Genomic DNA, 23,388 nt, shown 5'->3' with positions numbered 1-23,388 from the left:
CTATACACCAAGTGCCTGTCCTTTTACATTATTATTTGTGTGTGTGTGTGTGTGTGTGTGTATGTGTGTGTGTGTGCGTGTGCACATGCGTGTGCACTTACATATGTGGAGGTCAGAGAACAACTTAAAGGAGTCAATTTTTTTCCTTTAATTATGTGTCCTGACCTCACTGAGATATCTCACTGGCCCCCTGTACTTCTGTTTGATATAAACTGATATAAACAAAATAGAGCCTAATTAAAAGTTGTATAGTTGGGGCTGGAGAGATAGTTCAACTGTTAAGAGCACTTGTTACTCTTGCAGAGGACCCAGATTTGAGCCCCAGAACCCACATGGTGGGTCACAACTATCTATAACTCAAGTGACAGAGGCTCTGATGCTCTCTTCCTACCTCAATGGCATAAAAAATGCATGTGGTACACATACATATATTCAGGCAAAACTCTTAAATACAAAATAAAATAAAGAAATCTAATAATATTTTTTAAAAATGAAAATTTTATAGTTACACACCTTAAAAATTGAATGACTTAATTATTGACTTCATTTTTAAGTTTTTATAAAAGATCATAGAAGAGCTTTTCATTATATTTGATTCATTATACATAATAAATTCTTCAACTGGACTAACATATAAAGTACAGTAAGCTAGAAATATTATGTTCCTTTCTATTTAATACATGAAGCATAAAATGGAATTTCATTAGAGCTTAACATTCACTGATGGCTGTCACAGTAATCAACAGTGTATGGCTAGCATTATATACAGATCTTGGGTAATAAAGTCAATAACTTATACAATAGCAACTAAGTTTAATACTAGTGAGGTATTTACCTTAGAAAACCATTCCTTATTGAAATAATTGAAAAGACAGAAGTAGAAGAGTCCGTGTTAGTGAAGCTAACAAGAAAACGAAAGGGTTGTGTGAGCGTCTTACCGAAGGACACCGCCCGCGTCCACCAGGTTCTTCTTCAGCATAGTGAAGGCTTTCTCCTGCTCCATCCGGATTGTCTTCCTATCAATCTGGGGGTCAGTAGGTACTCTATAGTCAGGAAATTTCTGTACCTTTTTAATGTATATCCTTTATACAAGACAAAGAAGAAACTTCTATTATACTCTCAAGGAAAATCTAACGGCAACAAAGAGCTCAAGAGAACATTTAATTTAGTATTGAGAAATTTATGGAAGACATCATATTAAGTGCATGATACTCAGAAAAGTAACAACTATCATGAACTAAATATAAATATCTAAAAATAAATATTTTTTCTGAAATTTTCTCTTCTTCATTGTACTGGAAGCCATAGTTACCTCACATTTGGTTTACTTTAATGTAAGGACCTTCTTCCAGGCTGATTGGCTTTAATTCTTTCCTCCAAGACAGGGTCTAGCCTTGGCTGTCCTAGAACTTTCTCTGTAGACCAGGCTGACCTGGAATTCACAGAAATTTGTGAGTTCTGCCTCCCTGCTTCCTGCCTCTGCCTCCTGAGTGCTGGATTTAAAAGTGTGTGTCACCACCACCGGCCAACAGTAACATAATCAAACCATTAGTGGTGGCCAATGCTTTTAATGCCGTAGTCCCAGCAGGAGAATCTTTGTCAGTTCAAGGCCAGCCTGACCTATACAGCAAGTTCCAGGACAGCAAGCCAGGGAAACTGTTCCTAAAAAAAAAAAAGTAATTTTTTACATTTGTTTTCCTCCCTCCCTGCTGCTGGCCTCCTCCCACCCCCCAGACAGTGTTTCTCTGTGTAGCCCTAGTTATCCTGGATCTCTCTCTGTAGAACAGGCTGGCCTGGAACTCAGAGATTTGCCTGCTTCTGAGTACTCAGATCTCTGTATTTTCAATCAAGCACAAATTTCTTGACAACATTCTAGATATCTCATGAGACCCTAGATTTTAAAAATATACATTTTATTTTTTATGTGCAAAGGTGTTTTGCCTGCATGCATGTCTGCACCATGTGGCTGCAGAAGTCAGAGGAGGGCTTTGGATCTACAGTGATGGACAGTTGCAAACTACTATGCTGGTGCTGCGAACTGAACCCAAGTGCTCAGAAAGATCAGCCAGTGTGCTCTCAAGTGCAGAGCCATCTTTCCAGTCCCTTTTTTCATCACGTTTATGTGTGTCTGTGTGTCTGTCTGTCTTCATGTTTCTTTTTTTTTGTTTGTTTTTGTTTTTTTTAAAGATTTATTCATTTATTATGTACAAGTACACTGTAGCTGTCTTCAGACACACCAGAAAAGGGCATCGGATCTCTTTACAGATGGTTGTGAGCCACCATGTGGTTGCTGGGAATTGAAGTCAGGACCTCTGGAAGAGCAGTCAGTGCTCTTAACCACTGAGCCATCTCTCCAGCCCTGTCTTCATGTTTCATACTGCTTTTTCTCTACCTTTCCAGTGCTGAGATACAGGCACATAGCATTACACTGGTCTTTTAAAGATTCATTTATTTTATGAGTGTGTGACTGAGTTCATATATGTGTGCCACATGAGAGCAGGAACTTGTGCAGGTCAGAAGCGGCATCCAATTCCCTGGACCTGGAGCTGTAGTTGTCTGTGAGTCCCCATGTGAGCACTGGGGACCAAATCCAGGCTCTACCAAAGCAGCATGTGCTCTTAACCACTGAGTGGTCTCTCTAGCCTCCACACCTGTCGTTTAACCTGAGAATGCTAAAGTTTATTATTTGTGTGATGCTAAAATATAATGTGTCAACTATCAACTAAGTCCAACCATGATAAATTATGAGTTTTGTTTGACAAAGGGTCCTCGTTGCTCAGGATGAACTTATGAGCTCAAATGATTCTCTCCCCTCAACCCTCCAAGCATCTGGAATTACAGACAGGAGTTACCATACTCAGCGTACACTATTATATTCTTTGAAGTGCTGTTGACTTGGCTCAGGGCTTTGTGCATGCCAGACAAGCACTGTAACCCTGAGCTGCTTTTCTATTCCCTAGCCCATAACACCTTTAACAGTTTTAAATTGACCAATGAACATTTTCAATGTCTAAAAGAGTATTACTATAAAACATAAAAAAAAATCTTTCATTGGTTCACTTCTCTATTCTCGACCAGATCACTCATGATTTGTGTGTGTGTGGCTAGCCTGGAAGGCATGAGATCCTATCTCAAAAAAATCCATTTTCTCATAGCTTACATAACTATCTGTAGAGAGTTAATTAAATGTTATTCTTACAAGTGGAATATCACATCACTGTTTAAAAGAGAGAGTTTCCATGTACCTCTGTGAAGTCACTGTGAGGGTGCAGGAGCAATGAAAACAGAGAGTAAGTGCATGCCACATGCGCACCGCTCCGCATGTGATATCTGCACCGGATACTCACTGTAGGCTTTCAGATGAAGAATAGATCGATACGGAGTCAGAGAGAAGAGGGAACTGTTACCTAACTTTAAGGAAATAAAACTTTAGTGGGCTTTATGGACATTTTAGGGTAGAGAGGATATGTGTGTATTCATGAACACATATATTCAAATGACTCAAAATCCATTGGGATTTCAGGCTTTAAGAGGGAACATACAAAACAGTAATAAGAGAAAAACCTAGTATTCACTGTGCATGTTTTTGAGATGCTTAAACTTAATAAAAAGGCTTGTATTTGCTATTGAAAAATAAGAGTTTAATGCAGAAAGATGAGTTTAAGAAGAGATACAACAAGCTTACCTGGCTGGACAAGTAGCTTTGTAGAGATGACAAGACCTACTTTCTTGCTCGCTGATTTTTTTTAACTGAAAACCTTTTCTCCTTGGTCCATACTGACACTCCATTACAACAGCTCGACTTCCTGTGCACCAAAACCAACCGATGACAGTGATTCATGTGTTTATGTATTTTCAACAGATTTTTAAAATGTGGGCTGTGATAAGTGCAAATTCTACACTTTTAATTACATAAGCTCTTAGAACAAATCCATCAGTATTTTTTACTAAAAATGCAAGACAGACATAAATGGTAAGGAATGAACAAATATTACATTTGCTGACACATGCACACATGATTTGTTTGTCTGTTTCTGAGACAGGGTTTCTGTGTTGGCCTAGCTGTCTAGGAACTTGCTCTGTAGACAAAGCTGGTCTTGAATTCATAGTTGACTGCCTCTACCTCCCAGTGCTGGGATTAAAGGCATACATACATTCCCACCACGTAGCTGAGACATGTAATTTTTAAAAATACTAGATAAGTTGATCTGAAGCTAAATAAATGCTTTATACGTTGAAATTATCTAATGTTACAATTGGTTAATAGTTAATACTATTTAGAATCTTATTTCCCTTCAAAATGTCTTTAGATTGATTTATTTTATGTCTATGAGTGCTTCTCTTGCATGCATGTATGTGTATATATACTCATGCCTGGAGCACACAGAGGTAAGAAGAGGCCTCTGACCCCCTGGACTGGAGTGCATGGTTATGAGCTACCATGTGCGTGCTGGTCCTCTGCAACAGCAACAAGTGCACGCAGGAAATAAGCCATCTCTCCAGCCTCCAATTTCCTTGAAAAATTAATTTATGTGTTTTATCTACATGTTTGTGTGGATACCTGTAAGAGTTTTTGTGCACCAATGCAGGTGTCTACACAGCCCAGAGGATGCTGGAGCCCACGGATGGAGTGACAGGTGTGGGCTGCCTGATCTGGAAGCTGGAATGGAACCCAGATGCTACGCCAGAGCAATGCACAGAGCTCTTAATTGCTCACCCTTCTCTTAGCCCCATTATTTCCTTTTCTAAATTATTTCTTTTTTAAAAAAGGGAATTTACTTATTTATTCTCATGTACATTTGGTAGTGGCCTACAAGTATGTCTGTGTGAGGGAGTCAGATCTACTGGACCTTGAGTTACAGACAGCTGTGAGCCACCATGTGGGTGCTGGGAACTGAACTCAGGACCTCTGGAAGAGCAGCCAGTGCTCTTAACCACTGAGCCATCTCTCCAGCCCATATTATATGTTTTAAAAGTTGGCTGTATCCTGAAGTAGAGTAAATATTCAACTTTAACGCAGCATGGTTTTCACATCTACGTATTTGTAATCTACTGTAGTGTAAAAAATTATCCCAAATTTGAAGGCTAAGAACTACAAAAGTTTATTGTCTCAGTTTCTAAGGGTAGAATTCCAAGTGTAGCTTAGCAAGATGGCTCTCGTGTTCTCACACAGACTGAGGTTGTAGTGTTGATCGGAATTGCAGGAGAGGAGTCAATTCCAGTCTCACTTGTGTGGTTGCCTTGTTATGTAGGCCTTTGCAGAGTTCTCTCACTCTGTGGCAGCTGATATCATCACCTACAGTAGTCTGAGTAAGACAGTACCCAAGATGACAATCCCAGCACCCATATGGTGGTTCACAGCTGTCTGTAACTTCAGTTGCAGAGGTTCCAGGGCTCTTTTCTGGCCTCTGTAGGCACTGAGCATAAGTAGTACACAGTTAACACATCCGTATACATAAAATAAAAACTCAAAAAGTTTTAAAGTATATGAAAGATAAAGTTTTTTAAAAATGAAAGACTGGAGAGATGGCTCAGCTCTAAAGGGTTAGACTTACAACATAAAATATAAGAGTTTTTATACTCTTACCTCTATTTTTGATACACATAAAAGATCCTATAATGTGATCTTATTTGTTTGTTTGTTTGTTTATTTATTTATTTATTTTTGAGACAGGGTCCACTAGTGTAGCTCTGGCTGGCCTTGAACTCATGAGATCCTCCTGCCTCTGCTTCCAGAGTTCTAGTAAAGGTATTCCCAGTATACCTACTTGTTTTGTATTTGAGGCAGGATCTCTCTGTGTAACTATGGTTGCCCTGAAACTCACTATGTAAAACAGATTGGCCTCAAACTCACAGATATTCCTGAATATGTGCTCTGCCTCTGCCTCTGCCTCTGCCTCTGCTTCCTGATGCTTGGGTTAAAGGTATATGCTACCATGCCTGACATAACCTGGATTCTTCTTAAGTCTGCAAATACTAAATAAAGGACTGAATGTAGAGAAGTTTGTAACACTGCCAAAAGGAGTGAAATTCAGCACATTAATTCTTTTTGAGCAAATCTGAAAACTAAAATACTCAGAAAAAGTTTTTTGGAACTTGTTTGGCAGCAGAACATGATACAAACAATGAAATTTTATGTGTCTGTCTTTATTGTCTATTTATCTGAGAAATGATTTATTCCTGTGTGACTACAAAGACAAATATTTTGAATATGAGATGTTTTCTGTAAGTCCTCTAGGAATTTCTATTTAATAGCATACTATACAAATGAAGCATTATTCAGTGTCACACTTTAATAAAACATAAACTAACTGGATATATATTTTATTTTGTTTTTAGCTCAATATTCATTTTCAGCCACTAATATTCAATTCTCACCTACAACAATGAAATATATCCTCTCACAAAAGTCCCATTGTCACAATGGAGCACAACTGCGGGGAGTCTTCAAGTGACTGATGGGAAGTACCTGCATTGACAAACGGGATGCCGTCATAGGGGACATACTGAGACTTCCACATCAAGCGTGTGGCAGGTTTGGCTGGGCTTGGAGATTGGCGAGTGCCCCAGACAGTCTGTGTTTGCTGCTTGTGAAAAGTTAGGACGCTTTCTAATTCAGTCTCACTTACACAGTAGCCACGGTAGGAATCTCCAATTTTCTGTGAGGGAAAAATTAAATAAGAAAATCATTGGAAAATATATTTTTGTTGCCAGGAACTATCAAGGATAAGCTAAAAACTAGCAAGTAATTTTCCTGAGATGGTTCCTCATGGACTGTTAAAAATATTGACAGCTTTGCTTCTCTAGGCAAGGCCGAGAAGAATATATTAAGCTATTAATATGTTTTTCCTGTTATCATTAAATATATTTAACAATCACCATATATTAGCTCACCCTTTTGAGCAGGTCTCTGCAGAACAATGGAGATGTACTGTCATGTAGTAATACTATACAGACAAATAGATGATTTCTTAATTCTTAATGATGATCCTATAAGAATTCCTAAAATTATATTAGTCATTATTAAGCTCTTTTGTAACAGGACTGTTATTAAGTCCTCTCTGATAATCAAAACTGCAATGACAACTCTGACAGTCTTGAAGTGTCATGAGTTAATTGCTTTTGAGATAGCAAGCAGGTAGAGCACATTCCAAGAGGTTGTAAAACAATTAACCAAAGGTCATAAAAAAGGGAACTAAGGATTTTCTATAAGTGCAAAAACAGAAGATAAAATATTGACTGGGTCACAAAAATTATGAATTTTAATTTTCAATGAATCTGTTGAACTTTTACAAATAAATGTTTAGCCAGATAATTACTCTTAATGGATATGCATGTAAACAATTTTCTGCTATAAAATTACTCAATTTGTAATTTGAATTTATGTGTAAACCTGTGGTAAACTTTTTACCATGTGATCATGTATTCTGAAAGATGTAAATGCAGAGGACAAAGAGAGAAAACTGAACTTAAAAAGAACCTTCTAGAGAGAACTTTTTAGAGAACTTTCTTAGAAAACTTTTAGAGAGAACACAGCAATAAAGGCATTGGGAGTAAGACACTGGGAGCAAGGGCATTGTTATATTTGAGGAAGAGAAGGAAGCAAGAGTAGAAGAAGAATGCAGAGTAGAATAACTTAGAAATTATAAGGCAACTTAAAAAATTAAGAGAGCAATACTGAGGATACAGAGGGAAAGAGGAAAAAAGAAGAAGCTGCAGAAAGATCAGAAGGAGCAGGTAGGCTTCTTCCTACCATAGAATACAACAGGTCTTTTCTTATTAGCAAGGCAGGCTTAGTTTCACTAAAGAGAAAGCTTTATTCTTACAAACTTGGGTTTAATTCATTTAGCAGTGAAAGGACAGAAGTTTTTTCTTCCCCTATGCAACAAAGACTAGAACTAATTTTCATCCAGAATAAGTTCTTTCTGCACTGGCACTTGGTCTTTTGCTGAATATACATATGAAAGTGTGTGTGTGTGTGTGTGTGTGTGTGTGTGTGTGTGTGTGTGTGTGTAATTATGAGATAAGTATGTAGTTGGGCCCAACTAGTTTGAAAAGAGATATATGAGTGTGTAAGCATGAATTTGTATTAGAATTTATGTGAGTTTATCCTTATTTGCTTGTGTAAGTTTTTCCTTCTGTGAGTGTGACTCCTTTCTCCTGGTTTGATAGAAGTTTATTGCTCTAAACTTCCCCCCAGTCTGGCAAGTGAGAGGCATCTGGACAAGAGGAAAAAAGCTCTAGCAATTAATCCTCTATTTAATTCCCTGCTATTTTATGATGAGGTGCTAAACACCATAGACTACAGTTTCTGATCTCAGAGGAACTCAGACAGGCAGATCAACTACCATAGCAAAGTGACTTAGACTTAAGACAGGTAAACATTTTATTATTAAACAGCAATCCTAAATATCTTGCAAGACCAAGTTTTGTCCCCTCTGGCACTCTTCCCCTCCACTACCTCAAGAGGAACCAAGAAAGAAGAATTTCAGGGACTGGCCCCAGCATGCAGTGAACACTAAATGTAACTAGATGGCTATCTCAGATGAAGTCTCAGTTCACTTCCTCACCACTAGTCTATACAGTGGGGGTCTGATCTGAACATCGAGTCATCAAATAGATGGAAGAGTTTATAGTGACACACTCACTACTGTTGGAGAAAAGTTTTAGAGGTGAAAGCTTGACGAATATGTAATATATCTATTCTCTTGGATATATAAAATTCTACCCTTGGATCAAATCCAGATGAACACAAAATTAGCAACAAAGTACTGGTTCTTTGCGGATTTTTTTATATGATGCCATATCTAAATCTAATGTATCTAAAACCCTATGAAAATGATGACTGTCCTAAAAAATGTTGCAGAAGAACTTCTTTATATTAATACTTCTTTGTAACATTTAAATGTTTTGAGATTTTTATTTGTTTTTATTTTATGTATACCGTGTTCGGCCTGCACATGTCTCTGTGCACCAAAAGCATAGAGTGCCTACAGAAGCCAGATGAGGGTGTCAGAACTGGAGATACAGAGCATTGTTATCGATCATGTGGGTTCTGAACATGGAACTCAGGACCTTTCCTTGAGCATCCAAGTGCCCAAAAGCACTTTCAAAAGAATAAATTGTGACTTGAACTGGGTAGTATATGCCTACAACCCCAGCACTTGGGAGGCTGAGGCCGAAGGACTGACACAGGTTTAAAGTTAGCCTTGTCTTCATAGTGAGTATCAGGACAGCCATGGCTACATTGAAAGACCCTGTCTCAAATAAACACACAGACAGTCAAAACAGCAATTACAAAACAAAGAAAAAAAAAGGTTAAGTATCTGAATAAAACAAAGAAGTTATTTTTTTTATTCTTGGATATCTAAGAAAATGGTGTTTATTAATGAGACAGGCAAAGAACATAGCAAGCAGAGCTTACTGGTATGGTCACAGTGAATTTATAGTAAAGTATAAATAAAGCTTCAAAAAGTAGCCAAGGGTCTGGGATAACAGTAAGAATTACAGAACCAGTGATACAGACTTACAAACTATTACATAAACAAAAGAGCTGAAAGTCGGGGCCTAGAGAGATGGCTCAGGGGTTAAGAGCACTGACTGCTCTTCCAGAGGTCCTGAGTTCAAATCCCAGAAACCACATGGTGGCTCACAACCATCTGTGATGAGATCTGATGCCCTCTTCTGGTGTGTCTGAAGACAGCTACAGTGTACTCACATGTATAAAATAAATAAATAAATAAATAAATAAATAAATAAATAAATAAATAAATCTTTTTTAAAAAAAAGAGCCTAAAATCAATGACACGATTAAATCCTACAAAGATAAAATGAAGATAAGACTAAAAACAAACCTTGAGAAATTTTATACTGAGACTATGAAATTAAATAAATGCAGAGAGAGGGGAGACAGACAGACAGACAGAGACAGAGAAAGAGACAAGAGGTAGTTCAAATGAAGCAAGCAGAGTTTTCTATGAATGATATCTGCTCTGTCTCTTATTCTGTGATGTGTCTTCTGGGACAGGTTCTCATGCAGCCCAGGCTTGTCTCCACTCACTATGTAGCCAAGAAGACTTTAAACTCTTGGTCCTCCCCAGTGCTGGCATTACAGGCATGTGCCACCACATTAGGCATAACTTCCGCTTTATCGGAGCCTATATCATTATGGAATAAAACAATAGATAAGTTTAGATTTAGCATAAATGAATTAGAATGTGACAGATACCAAGTATTGTTTGTATTCAAGTGTTCACTTGGGGAAGCAATGTTGCCATGACCAGTCAAATGAATCTAAGTCAGGATTAACTTAAGCTCACCTCACAACTCCTAAGACGGCAGGCCCACATGGGTGTGTTACAAGAAAGTGGCTGGAGAGGGGCCAGCAAAGGTTCTTCAAGAGTTCTGGTAGAGGAGAGGAATAGATATAAATATAGTTACACACACATGACATTCAACTGCTTTGTCTTTTCTTTACTCTGTGTGTGTGTGTGTGTGTGTGTGTGTGTGTGTGTGTGTGTGTGTGACATCATACTGTATGGGTGCACATGTGTACACACATGTACTGAAACCAGAGACTGGCATCCAATGTTTTTCATAGTCACTCTTCACCTGATTTTTAACACTTATTTCTCAGTGAACCCGGAGCTCACCAAGTCTGCAAACCAAATGGTAATGCAAACCCAAATCTGTGAGATACTAGGAAGGGTCCTAAGAGAGGAGCAGGTAACTCTAAATGCCTTCATTAAAAAGCAAATAAACAACCCGATGGCAAACCTCTAGGTCCAGGAGAATAAGGACAAGCCAATCCCAAAGCAGTGGTAGAAAGAAATAACAATGGGCAGGGCAGAAATTAATAAAACAGATATGAAAATGACCAAAAATTCTTAAACAAAGAGATGGTTTTTGAAAAGATAAACAAAAGTGACAAACCCTAAGCAAATTAACCAGAAGAGACAGACATGACAAATTATTAAGATTAGAAGAAACGGCAGACATGACAGCACACACTGAGGAAATCTAATGAACCATGAGGACATACTTTGAAAATTTATATTCTAATAAATTGGAAAATATAAAAGAAAAGGATGAATTCAAGATGCCTATGGCCTACCAAAATTAAGCCCTAACAACCAATGAATTCAAAGTAGTAATCAGAAATCTTCTTGGGCTGGAGAGATGGCTCAGCGGTTAACAATGGCTGCTCTTCCAGAGGTTCTGAGTTCAATTCCCAGCAACCACATGGTGGCTCACAGCCATCTGTGATGAGATCTGATGCCCTTTTCTTGTGTGTCTGAAGACAACTACGGTGTACTTATATATAATAAATAAATCTTAAAAAAAAAAAAGGAAATCTCACAAAAAAATCCCTGGTGCAGATAGAGTTAGTAAAGAAAATAAATAAATTTATAAATAATTATAAATATTGTCTTCAACTGAGAGTATATGTGAGTGTTAGGTCAGGGCTTAGTATGCAAGAGGCCCTGGGTTTGATCTCAAGCACCGGAAAACAAAGAAAGAACAAACAATATAGTGTTTTATGTAAAATCTTTTCATAGAACAATTAAAGGAATACAAATACATAAAACACACTTTAAGGAAGGGGTTGTAGAGATGGCTCAGCTTTTAAGAGCTCTTCCAGGGGACCTAGGTTCAATTTCCAGCACCACATGGTGGCTAACAACTCTAAATTCCACTCCCAGGGACCTGCTGCCCAATTCTGTCTTCCACAGGCACTGAAGTATGGTGCACAGACATACAGTCAAGCACTGTGCACATAGGAAAATAAACAAATCTCAAAACAAGTTTTTTATAAGATACTTTAAATATTTTTCTAAAATTATCATGGAAAGTATTATTTTTAGGAAAAAGGGAAAAGTAAAGTAAGAAGTTTGCAGAAAATAGGCCATATTTTGGTGGTGGTGTGGGAAAATATTTGCCTACATACTCAAGACTTTGTGCTCAATTTTCAGAACCACCACCACCACCACCCACCTATCCCCTCCCCACCAATGCTAGCAAAAAACATTTTAAGTACTTTATCATATAGGAATTATATCTATAAAACATGGTTAAACAATTTAAATTTTTAGGATCTGGAATGTATACCTTCATTCTAAATAATACTTTTGCCATTTGACATTGCTCCAAAAGAACAGAAAGGTGTCCCCTTGTTGTGGAGATGCATTAAAATAAATGAAGATACAGCTAAGGAATTTTTCCTCTCTCTGAATTTTTGATCTTTTCTATGGTCTGCCAGCTTTAGATGTGATCTTTTAAAAACAGACTTCCATTGTGACCTCCAAGACAACCCCACGACTCACCTGGTCCCTGACTTTCTGGGTCCCACGAGGGATGCTTGTGAGTGAAGACTGTAGCTACTGGCGCTGTCTTCTAGAGCATCTGTGCTTACAGCTGGCAAACTCCCACCAATGGGCTTCTCTTCAGAGACACCTTAACAACAACAACGACAAAACAGCAGCATCTTGAATAATGTGACAGTTACTTAGCTAGAATTTAAATCTTTTCAGTGAGAAAAGAAGATTATTCTGAAGCTAAAAATATTCAAAACTTTTAATGCTTTATTGAGACTGTCACTGATAAACTTAATTATTTTTATGTTGTATGTAATTAAATTTTTATACTTATATTTAATAGCTGTGATTTAAAAATAGTACAAATAATTGTTATTTTAAAGAATTTCACATATAATACTTATATGTGAAATATTAAATACAAAAAATTACTTATATATTGTGTTTATAATGTTTTTGGTTTAACTTTCAGTGATAGTTAATGAAGACAATATACCATAAAACAAAAGCAACAATAACTATCCTAAACCACTATTTATGAAAGAGCAACAAAACAATGCAGCAGTGATGTTAAAATGAGATTAAACTATATTACAAAGAAAAGGAAGAAAAAGAAAATTAATGGGGATATTATCAAATAGGCAAAAAAGGGGGATGGGGTGAGGGGGTGCTGGGGAATCCCGATTCTCTTCTCTGAATGTGAAACAAAAGAAATGGGAGAAGGCAGCAGATTCAAACAACAGTTAAAAGAGAAAGGAATGGATCTCAAAGCTAATAAAAATACCAATAAATGGAAATATCCAAAATTTCTGTAGCTAAGTACTGTATTTGTGTTACTGATGCTATTTCTATTGTTGCTGCTATAATTTACAAGAATTTACTTTGTGCTCACTGGTCATTTGGGAGGAAGCAAGCATCAGCCAGCTTCATAAAATCCCAAAATGAAATAGACAGATAACCTAGACAGGAGTTGAAAAACGAACTTAAGATTTGGACTAAAAAGCTTTTTCCAATCACTCAGTTCACAATCTTACCTAAACAACTGAAGCCAGTATGGAATTCCATAGGAAATTTTCTAGAGTCTTAGAAACCTTAGAGACCTTAGTCTTTAAAGCACCCATTCCATATGGACTCACCTGGAGGACTACACACGTCTGCAAACGACTCCTGAGGTATAACCACTTGCTCCATCCCTGTCTGGGGAGACGGAATTACATGAAGCACCTGTTAGTTTTCTCAAGAGCTGGTAGTGATCATCTTGGAGGCATTAAACAAATACATATTTCATTCTGATTTATCAGAATTATTAAATTATTTAAGCACACACCTACTTCCACGATGGAATGTATTACTTCACTCTACAGATACAGCCCCAAGACATATTCTAATTGTTTTAAGGTCTCACAGCTGTCAAGTAGTAAAGCTAAGATTCAAAAAATTCAGTTTGGCATAGCCTATGGTCTCAGGCACTATATTCTTAATGATAGCACATGCATGGAGTTTAATAACACAGAGAATGAAAATCCAGCTTGGGCGACATAAAACCCTGACTCAAAAATAAAAAGTAACTTACAAGTAAATATTAGTTATATACGATAGCCAGTTTATCTCAAACACCAGAGTACCTAGACATGAGCACTTAAGGGCTGTTTTAAACACTCTTTGTACTCTTTGTGCTCAAAAAGGGAAAACAAAATAAAACAAGGTTGGCTTGGTGGTGGCAACAGGACATGTCTTTAGTTCCAGCAGGCAGAAATGGGGGATCTCTGACTTACAGGTCACCTTGGTCTACAGAGTGACTTCCAGGACAGCCAGGACTACACAGAAAAACCCTGTCTTAGAAAGCCAAATCAATTAACAAACAAATAAATAAAATAAAAAACAAGGCCATGGGAAGGATATCTCTAATATAATGTATAAACGAGAAACTAAGGTTGGCTCCCTACCGCTGCCATTTGACCGCCCCCAACTCAGGCGGACTTCCACCGTAAAGGAGCAGGCCACCACAGTCTGAAGAACAGGTGCAGGTGAAATCAGCACATAGACCTCTAATTATCCCAAACCCAGATGTCTAAATGCTAGCATAAGGACATAATCCCATTAACAGTCAGGTTAATATATTTCAAATCAGCTGAAGCACAAGAAAAATGACCTTAAAACCAATTTTATGAAGCTGAAAGATGTCCATAAAGAGGAAATGAAAAAAAATCAAGACTAATCCTAGGAATAGGAATTAGAAAAGGAGAAGAATCCCAGCTCAAAAACTCAGAAAATATACTTAACAAAATCATAGAAGATTTTTCTAACCTAAAGAAAGACATGGCTATAAAAGTACAAGAAACTTACAGAACCTCAAATTAATTGGTCCAGAAAAGAAAGTCACTGTGCTACAAAATAATCAAAACACTAGACATACAGAACAAAGAAAGAATATTAAAAGCTGCAAGGGAAAAGGCCAAGTAACGTATGCAGGAAGATCTATTACCCAACTTTAGAGTTAGAAGGATCTGGGCAGACACTAAAAGACCACAGATACCAGCCCATACTATAATACCCAGCAAAACTTTCAATTGCTACAGATGAAGAAAACAAGATATTTCATAGGTTAAATTTAAATAATATCTACAAACCCAACCATACAGAAGGTACTATAAGGAAAACTCCAACCCAAGCAAGTAAACTACACCCACAAAAAAATAATCTCATTCAGCAAAACAAAAAGTGCAAGTGTGTGTACACACAGACACCATGACTACCACCACCAATGGATTGATGAATTAATCATTGACCATTAATAACTTGTTGCAGGATATTTTATCACACTATGAACCCAGAAATTGTGTTAGTTACAGAAAAAGCCTGTCTCTAGTTGTGGTGTGGCTCAGCCCTAGCACAAATCTTTAATTCAAGAGCTTCTTGATTCTTGTAACAGAATTAAATAAAGTCAACTATAAGTCAAGAGGCAGAGCAAGCAGTCAGTCGACAGGGAGTAAACACAGGAAAAAATAACATAGAGAGTAAGTCTGAGGACGGATATAAACACACAGGAAGTAGAAGGGGGCATTCAGTTTGGGGGGTTTTAAGATGGTATGGGGGGAAGACCTTCCCTTAGGGGTGTCTGTCATCTGTGGAAAAAGGTCAGCTGTGCTCTCTCTGCCTCTGGGTTAGCTTTCACTCCAGCATCTGGCTCCCCGTCTTCATTGGTAAAATAGAATGACTGAGATTTTGTTAAAAACATTTTGCACTCCAACACATGGCACAACCACATGGCCAGCTGCAGAAAAATTAAGAAGCCATTAGATTTGGTAAGTTACCTGGGACGTCCTCAAAGAGAGAGTTGAGGATGGGAAAATACCATAATACAAGGTGCTAGGACCCCGTACAGTGCTACTTTAGATGGCTTGAAAATAGAAGCAGAAAATGAAAAGCTAAATGACTTAACTGAAATTGGCTCAATAGTGATTATGGTTATTATCATCTTGGTATTTCATATTTTATCCTTAATAGCCACATATGTGGGTTAATAAGACATGAGCGTTAGAAAGACTTATAAATGAAAATCAAAAAAATACTCAGATACAGATAAAGGAATTTAAACAAGAACCTACTGTGCCAGCACATGATGAAACTGAAGAGGGGCGGCCACAGTTGTAAGAAAACCAACTTTAGTTTATCCAGTTAATAAACAATACTTACCAGCATATGATAGGCACCCCCAAGGTTATGAAGCAAGTAAATGGAATCCTATAGACATGTTAGACCTGAGGAGATTCAAGGAAGCAATAATTTCATATGGTTTGCACTCACCCTCTGTGAAACAGATATTAAATCCATGGGCAACTCAGAACAGAATTATTCCCCAAGACTGGAAAGATTTGGCAACAGCAATAATGGAAGCTGGCCCTCAGTTACACTGGTGAACATGGTGGACAGAGGAAGCTAGGGCCAGAGAACGATGAAATAGGGCTAGAGGGACTAATATTTCCCAGATCAGTTGCTAGGTGATGGTCAGACTCCTGAGTTACACAGGCAGCTTGAACTTGATGCTCACACCTTGATGCTATGTCATTTAGCAGCTTTAAATGCTTAGGACAAGGTTGCAGAATCAGGAAAGAGGTCTGAGTCATTTACTAAAATTATACAAGACCCAAAGGAAGCCTTCACTGATTTTTTGCAAAGATTGACTTCAGCTGTAAATACAATAGTATCAGATTCAGAAATCATAAAAATACTAATTGAATCTTTGGTTTTTGAAAATTCTAATTCAGAATACAAAAGGCAAGATAAACACCAGTAGATGAATGGATTATAGATATGGCTAATATTGGCTCTCATGTATATGATGCTACTCTGATAGGAGAAATAATTTCTAAAAGTTTTAAGAAAAATAAAAATGTCCAATTTTTAATTGTGGTAAGCAAGGTCATTTGAAAACAGATTATAGGCAAAGCATTCCTAGAAACAATGTTTTTTCTAGAGATAATCCAAAAAGAAGGCCCCAGCCTTCTGAAGCATTTAGAAGATGTGGCAAAGGCTGGCACTGGACTAATGAATGCAGATCAACAAGGGACAGGCAAGGTAACCCTTTGCCATCAGGAAATGCCCCAGGGGACCTCCAGCAGGCCCTGACAGCAAATTTGATTAATCATTCCCTGTCAGCATCAGAGAAAATCATCCATAGAGCAATTAAAAGATTTAACTCCTGTTTTAAAAAAAATAAGAAAACAAACAAACAACAACAACAACAAAACAGTGCCCTGGATGTAATCAAGGACAAAACAACTTCAGTAGATAAAACAAAATATTTGGGAGAAACCAGAAAACCAGTATATTTGGCAAACTGCTATAAATGATCAGAGATGAAAGTTAAAAATATAAATAAATGGCCTTGAAATTGAAGATTTGTAGACATAGGAGTAAATGTAATGATAATTTCACCAAAATCTTGGCATCTGCCTTGGCCTCCTCAGGAGATATACACTCAGCTTCTAGGGGTTGGAACTTTATCTCAGGTAAAGCTAAGTACAAAACAGGTAGAGTGTATAGGGCCAGAGGACATATAAGAAAGTTAAAGCCATATGTAGCTAATATAGCCATGAATTTATGGGGATGTGATTTGTTGCAACAATGGAAAAATACAGATTAACATTCCTCCAATCTCAGAAACAAACTATAAATAAAGAATGCTTCTGAAAATGTATTATCAAGAACAGTCAGACGGTCCATGGTCCATAGGCAGGACACAACAGGTGTTGGTCTTTCAAAGGTACCAACCACCCTAACTTTAAAATGGTTAACCTCAATGGGTGGAACAATGGCTTATAACAAAAGAAAGATCACACAGTTACTAGAAAGGCAGCTAATTCCCAATGGGGCCAGAACAAAGAGCAGCTTTTGTGACTGACTGCCGGGAAGCTCTTCTCCATGTATGCAACCCTGACTGATTTCTTAACTATGAATATCATATTTAATGGTGAATTGGCATCTGGGGACTCTTCATTAAGCAAAAAGGAGTCCACCAACATTTGCCTTTTGGCTTCTATTGCAAATACTTTCCATATATGAAGAATAAATATGTTCTTTGACAAACAAATCTGGACATTTTACAAGGATGGAGAACCTTATACTCAGTCATTGCCAACCACCCTATGGTCATGAGGTGTAAGAGGATGTAAGGTCCTCTTACAATGATGGATTTGGTCCGTTGGAGGCAGAGTCCTTCACAGGCTTAGCCATGGAGGGAAAGGTCTAACAGTGGAACTGGTACCTAACTGAATTCCTTCATGATCAGGATGGGGTAGCAAAGTGACCTGTGCCTTCCCCTACTGAGGAAACAGCTCAGTTGCCTATAATCCCCTTTCCTAAACCACTCCCCTGCTCCCCAAAAGAGGCCCCTGTTGAGGTGTGGGGACTGAGGGAATGGTCACGACATTTGGCTAATGCATGGTTTACCGATGATTTATGAAGCCCTGATGGAACCAAAGCTAACGGACAGTGGCCGCCATAGACTCGGGGAATGGAACCGCCAATCCTGAAAGGAACCACAAAGTCAGTGCAGCACTGCTGGCCATAAGATGATCAACCAGGAACAATTCATGGTGTGTGCAGTGGCACAGCAGCTATACGGTCATCAAAATGGAAACCACCGACTGGCAGATAAATGGTAAAGATATTATTGTGCCAGGAAGCATTCTCGAACCCCAAAAGACCGCCCAGGAGCCAACTCTAATGTAATTGCACTAGAATCTCTTTATTTAAGCCTGAGCTTGGGCCACTGCTTCAGAAAGGGAAGGTGCAGACCCAAGCCCAGTCTCAGGCAAGCATTTATAGAGGCCAGCAAACAAGTGGGGTTGGGGGAGGGGGTCAGTCTAGCCTGGCATACATTTGACTGATGGGGGGTGGGGGCATTATGGCCTTTAACATAATTGTAATTGGCTGGTTCTGGGAGCCAAACCATAATCATAACTTCTGTTTTCCTCCTCATTGGTGGTTTTTAGGACTAACGTACCAGGGGCCGGCTTGTAACCTGGAGTTGCAAATTTGTTGGGGAGTAACCTGGAAACTGGCGCTAGACACCAGCTTGTTAGGGAGTAGCCTGAAAACTAGGTGCCAGCTTATTAGTTAACTTGAGTTCAACCTTAGGTCAGGCTCTCTAAGATGGACTCTGAACCCAGGGTCTGGCCTCTCAGTATCTGGTCATAGGCGGCATGAATGGAAATGGCAAAACCTAGAAAACTTAGCAAACATCAAATTTAAGTAGCAAATATGGGTAAGACAGATAAACATCTGGAAATAATGAAATAGTGGTCAAATTGCCATTTGTTAATTAAGACCAGAATATCAAAATTTGCCAGGGAACAAACTCAGAATAAATTAGCAAGAATGATAGATTACACATTCAAAAAAACTTGAAAATTCACTCCTAATACTAAAAAATAAGGGGTAATGGAGAACCAAACTAAACCAGGAAAAAACTATGAGAATAATTATTACAAGGAATTACATAGCCAGGTGGTGGTTCACACCTCCCAGCACTTGGGAGGCAGAGGCAGCCACATAGGAATTACAGTGATGTAAAATTTAAAAGCTGATTGTAAAATACAGGCTGAAATTCAAAGTGAATGTTCTTTGTGATCTAAAAATAAATACACTTAAACCTTGAATATATATATATATATATATATATGGAAATATAGGTATATTTATCTACAAATACTAAGGTATATTTAGTTTCAAATCTTCAAAAGAATTTTTTAAGTTTCAATTGAAAGATAATACTTTTTCTGTTGCCAAAAAACATTTTTCCCTAGGAAAGATATAACCTGCCTAAAAAGGAACCTCCCCTCCCCAGAGTTAGAGTTGGGGCAGAGTTTTGTTTTTATCTTTCCAGGAGAATAAAAGCATCCAACTAAGGAATTCAGAAACCCCTGGACAAGTGAAACATCTGAAGAGAGGATAGATAGATCATCAAGAGAATGTGTCCCAAGAAAACAAGTAAATTAGATTGGCCCAGTGGTATCACCCACCTCCAGCTGTCTCTGCTGCCCTGCACAGAAATAAGTGGCAAATGGTCTTTATGTGGTTCTAATTCATTTAAAAATTTGCCAGGAGCCAGCTAGGAGAAGCTAAAAACTAGCAGGCAATCTTCCTGAGATGGTTCCTCATGGACTGTTAAAGTTATTGACAAATTTGCTTCTCAAGGCAAGGCCGAGAAGATTACATTTTAGGAAAGATTCCTGCTATTAATATGCTTTTCCTGTTATTATTAAATACGTATAACAATCACTAGGTTAGCCCACTCTTTTGAGCAGATCTCTGCAGAACAGTGAAGGCGTACTGTCTTGTAGTAATACTATACAAACAAATAGGTGATTTCTTAATTCTTAGTGATGATCCTATATGATTTCTTAAAATTACATTAGTAATTATTAAGCTCTTTTATAACAGGACTGCTATTAAGAACTTTCTGATGTCAAAACTGCAATGAGAACTCTGCCAGTCTTCAAGTGTCATGAGTTAACTGCTTTTGAGAAAGCAAACAGGCATCTACAACTTAGCGCACATTCCAAGAGGTTGTAAAACCATTAACCATCGGTCATAAAAAAGGGAACTAAGGATTTACTATAGGTGCAAACATAGAAGATAAAATATTGACTGGTCACAAAAATTATAATTTTTAATTTTTAATGAGTCTGTTGGGCTTGTATGAATAATGAATGTTTAGCCAGGAAGTCCCAGGCAAAATTTAAAGCTGGCTTTGGGGTTGGAGCGTGGCTCTCTCCTTCTCTAAACTCACACATGTTGTCAAAGGAAAATTCAAAATCTCTGTCTCATATTAGAAGAGCCACCTGGTATGGAACAGAAGAAAACAAGAAATAAGGGACTATTCTATTGCCACTAGTCTCATAATCTTTTGATTTTCACTTTACTCTTTAAAACTCTTTCCTTAAGGTAGAAATATTATCTCAAAATCTATAAGATTATTATGTGTATGTAAACTTCTGTCATGATACTAGTCATACAATTTGAGGGGTTTTTAAGCACTGTGGAGAGGGAGAGCTTCCTTTTAGGACTTCAACTGTGGAGGAAAGTCAGTTGAACCCTTTCTCTGACTCTCTGAGCTAGCAGGCTTTCACCCCAGCATCAGGCTCAGGAGTCTTCATTGGTAAAGTCCAACAATTGAGATTTTGTTAAAAATGACAATAACTCTCACTATCAATTGACTCAATTCTCCAATATTAAAAAAACCCCACAGGCTAACAGAATGGATATGAAAACAGGATTCACCCTTCTGTTGCATGCCTAGATGCCAAGAAACACACTGTAACATCAAAGGAAGATATACCTCAGAGTAGAGGGTTGGAAAAAAATTTTCCAAGCCAGTGAACTCAAGAAGCAAACTGGTGTAACTATTCTAATGGCTAACAAAATAGACTTCAAACAAAATTAGTCAAAAAAGTTAAAGAAGGACACTTCATACTCATCAAAGGAAAAAATCCACCAAGATGATGTTACAATTCTTAACATCTGTGCTTCAAATGCAAAGGCACCCACATATGTAAAAGAAACATTACTAAAGCTTAAATCACACATCAAACCTCATATATTAATAGCTACATCCCACTCTTACCAATGAACAGGTCTTCAAGACAGAAACCAAACAGAAATAATATAGCTAATAGATGTTATGCATCAAATGGACCTAAAATTACCTATAGAATATTTTACCCAAACACAAAAGAATATATTTCTTCTCAGTACATCACAGAACATTCTCCAACATTGACCACATATTTCATCACAAAACAATTCTTACCAGTTACAAGGAAACTGAAATAACGTGTCCCACCCCCCATAGCCTATCAGACTACCATGGATTAAAGCTGGATTTCAACAACAGAAAAAAGCTGAAAGCCTACAAATTCATGAAAACTGAGCAACTGTCTACTCAATGACCACTGGGACAGTGAAGAAATAAAGAAAGAAATTAAAGACTTTCTAGAATTCAATGAAAATGAAGGCACAATATACCCAAACTTATGGTACACAATGAAAGCAGTGTAAAAGGAAAGTATATAGCACTATGTGCCTTCATAAAGAAAATGGAAAGATCTAATACTAGCAACTTAAAAACACCTGAAAGCTTTAGAATAAACAGAAGGAAACATACCCAAGAGGAGTGGAAATACTCAAACTGAGAGCTGAAATAAAATAGAAACAAAGAGAACTATACAAAGAATCAATAAAACGGGTTGGGGATTTAGCTCAGCGGTAGAGCGCTTGCCTAGCAGGTGCAAGGCCCTGGGTTCGATCCCCAGCTCCGGAGGAAGAAAAAAAAAAGAATCAATAAAACAAAGAGTTGGTTCTTTGAGTAAGTCAGTAAGATAAACAAACCCTTTTCCAAACTAACTAAAAGACTAGACAGTATCCAAATTAACAAATCAGAAACAAAATGGGGGAATATAACAACAGACACCAAGGAAATCCAAAAAAATTAGTTGGTCATGCTCCAAAACTGTATTCACAAAATTAAAAACCCTAAAAGAAATGGACAATTTTCTTGATAGATATCACTTACCAAAGTTAAATCAAGATCAGATAAACAATTTAAATAGACCTATAACCCTTAAGGAAAAAGAAGCAACCCTTAAAAGTCCTCCAGCCAAAAAATGCCCAGGGCCAAATAGTTTTAGTGCAGAATTCTACCAGACCTTCAAAGAAGAGCTAATGCCAATACTACTCAAATTATTCAACAAAATAGAAACTGAAAAAACATTGCCCAATTCATTTTATGAAGCCACAGTCACATTGCTATACAAATCACACAAAGATTCAACAAAGAAAGAAAATTACAGACCAAGATCCCTTATAAATATTGATGTAAAAATATCCAATAAAATACTCGCAAACCAAATCTAAAAACAGACCAAAAAAAAAAAAAAAACCCACCATGATCAAGTAGGTTTCATCCCAGAGATGCAGGAATGGTTCAATATTTGAAAATCCATCAATGTAACCCATTATATAAGCAAATTGAAAGGAAAACAAAATAAAACAAAACACATGATCATATCCTAGATGCTGAAAAAGCCTTGGCAAAATTCAACACACCTTCACAATAAAAGTTTTAGAAAGATCAGGGATACAAGAGACATACCTAAACACGGTAACAGAATTTATAGCAAGCCTTACACCAACATCAAATTAAATGGAGAGAAACATAAAGCAATTCCACTAAAATCAGAAACAAAATAAGTCTGTCCACTGTCTTCATATCTATTCAATACAGCATTTGAAGTTCTAGCCAGGGCAATAAGACAAATAAAGGAGATTAAGGGGATACAAATTAGAAACAAAGAAGTCTAAGCATTGATATTTACAGATAATATGATAGTATACACACATGATCCCAATAAATTCTACCAGAGAACTCCTACAGCTGATAAACACCTTCAGCAAAGTGGCAGGATACAATAGCGAATAACACACAGGCTGAGAAAGAAAACAGGGAAACAACATCTTTCACCATAGACAGTAATATAAAATGTCTTGTAGTAACTCTAACAAAGTAGGT

General features: G+C 37.5%; 1 protein-coding gene across 8 annotated transcripts in view; it reads right to left on the bottom strand.

Moving 5' to 3' along the window:
• The window catches only part of Carf (calcium responsive transcription factor), a 50,062-nt gene that overhangs the window by 12,553 nt on the left and 14,121 nt on the right, over positions 1–23,388 (bottom strand). For 4 of the 8 annotated variants that reach the window (XM_039083318.2, XM_006244971.4, XM_039083319.2 and 1 more), the window contains 6 exons: positions 13,451–13,511; positions 12,324–12,453; positions 10,320–10,404; positions 6,470–6,659; positions 3,686–3,806; positions 939–1,082 (listed from right to left, as the gene is read on the bottom strand). In XM_039083318.2, the coding sequence (XP_038939246.1) occupies positions 939–1,082; positions 3,686–3,806; positions 6,470–6,659; positions 10,320–10,404; positions 12,324–12,453; positions 13,451–13,511 (731 nt within the window). Of the gene's footprint in view, positions 1–938; positions 1,083–3,685; positions 3,807–6,378; positions 6,660–10,319; positions 10,405–12,323; positions 12,454–13,206; positions 13,274–13,450; positions 13,512–23,388 lie in introns of those variants that run through there. The other 4 variants (NM_001106915.1, XM_039083321.2, XM_039083320.2 and 1 more) reach the window with 4 other exon arrangements.

The sequence above is a fragment of the Rattus norvegicus genome, chromosome 9 (genome assembly GCF_036323735.1).
Source record: "Rattus norvegicus strain BN/NHsdMcwi chromosome 9, GRCr8, whole genome shotgun sequence".
Classification (NCBI taxonomy): Eukaryota; Metazoa; Chordata; class Mammalia; order Rodentia; family Muridae; genus Rattus; species Rattus norvegicus.
The sequence above is the reverse complement of the archived record's forward strand: the minus strand, read 5'-3'. Positions and strand labels throughout refer to the sequence as shown.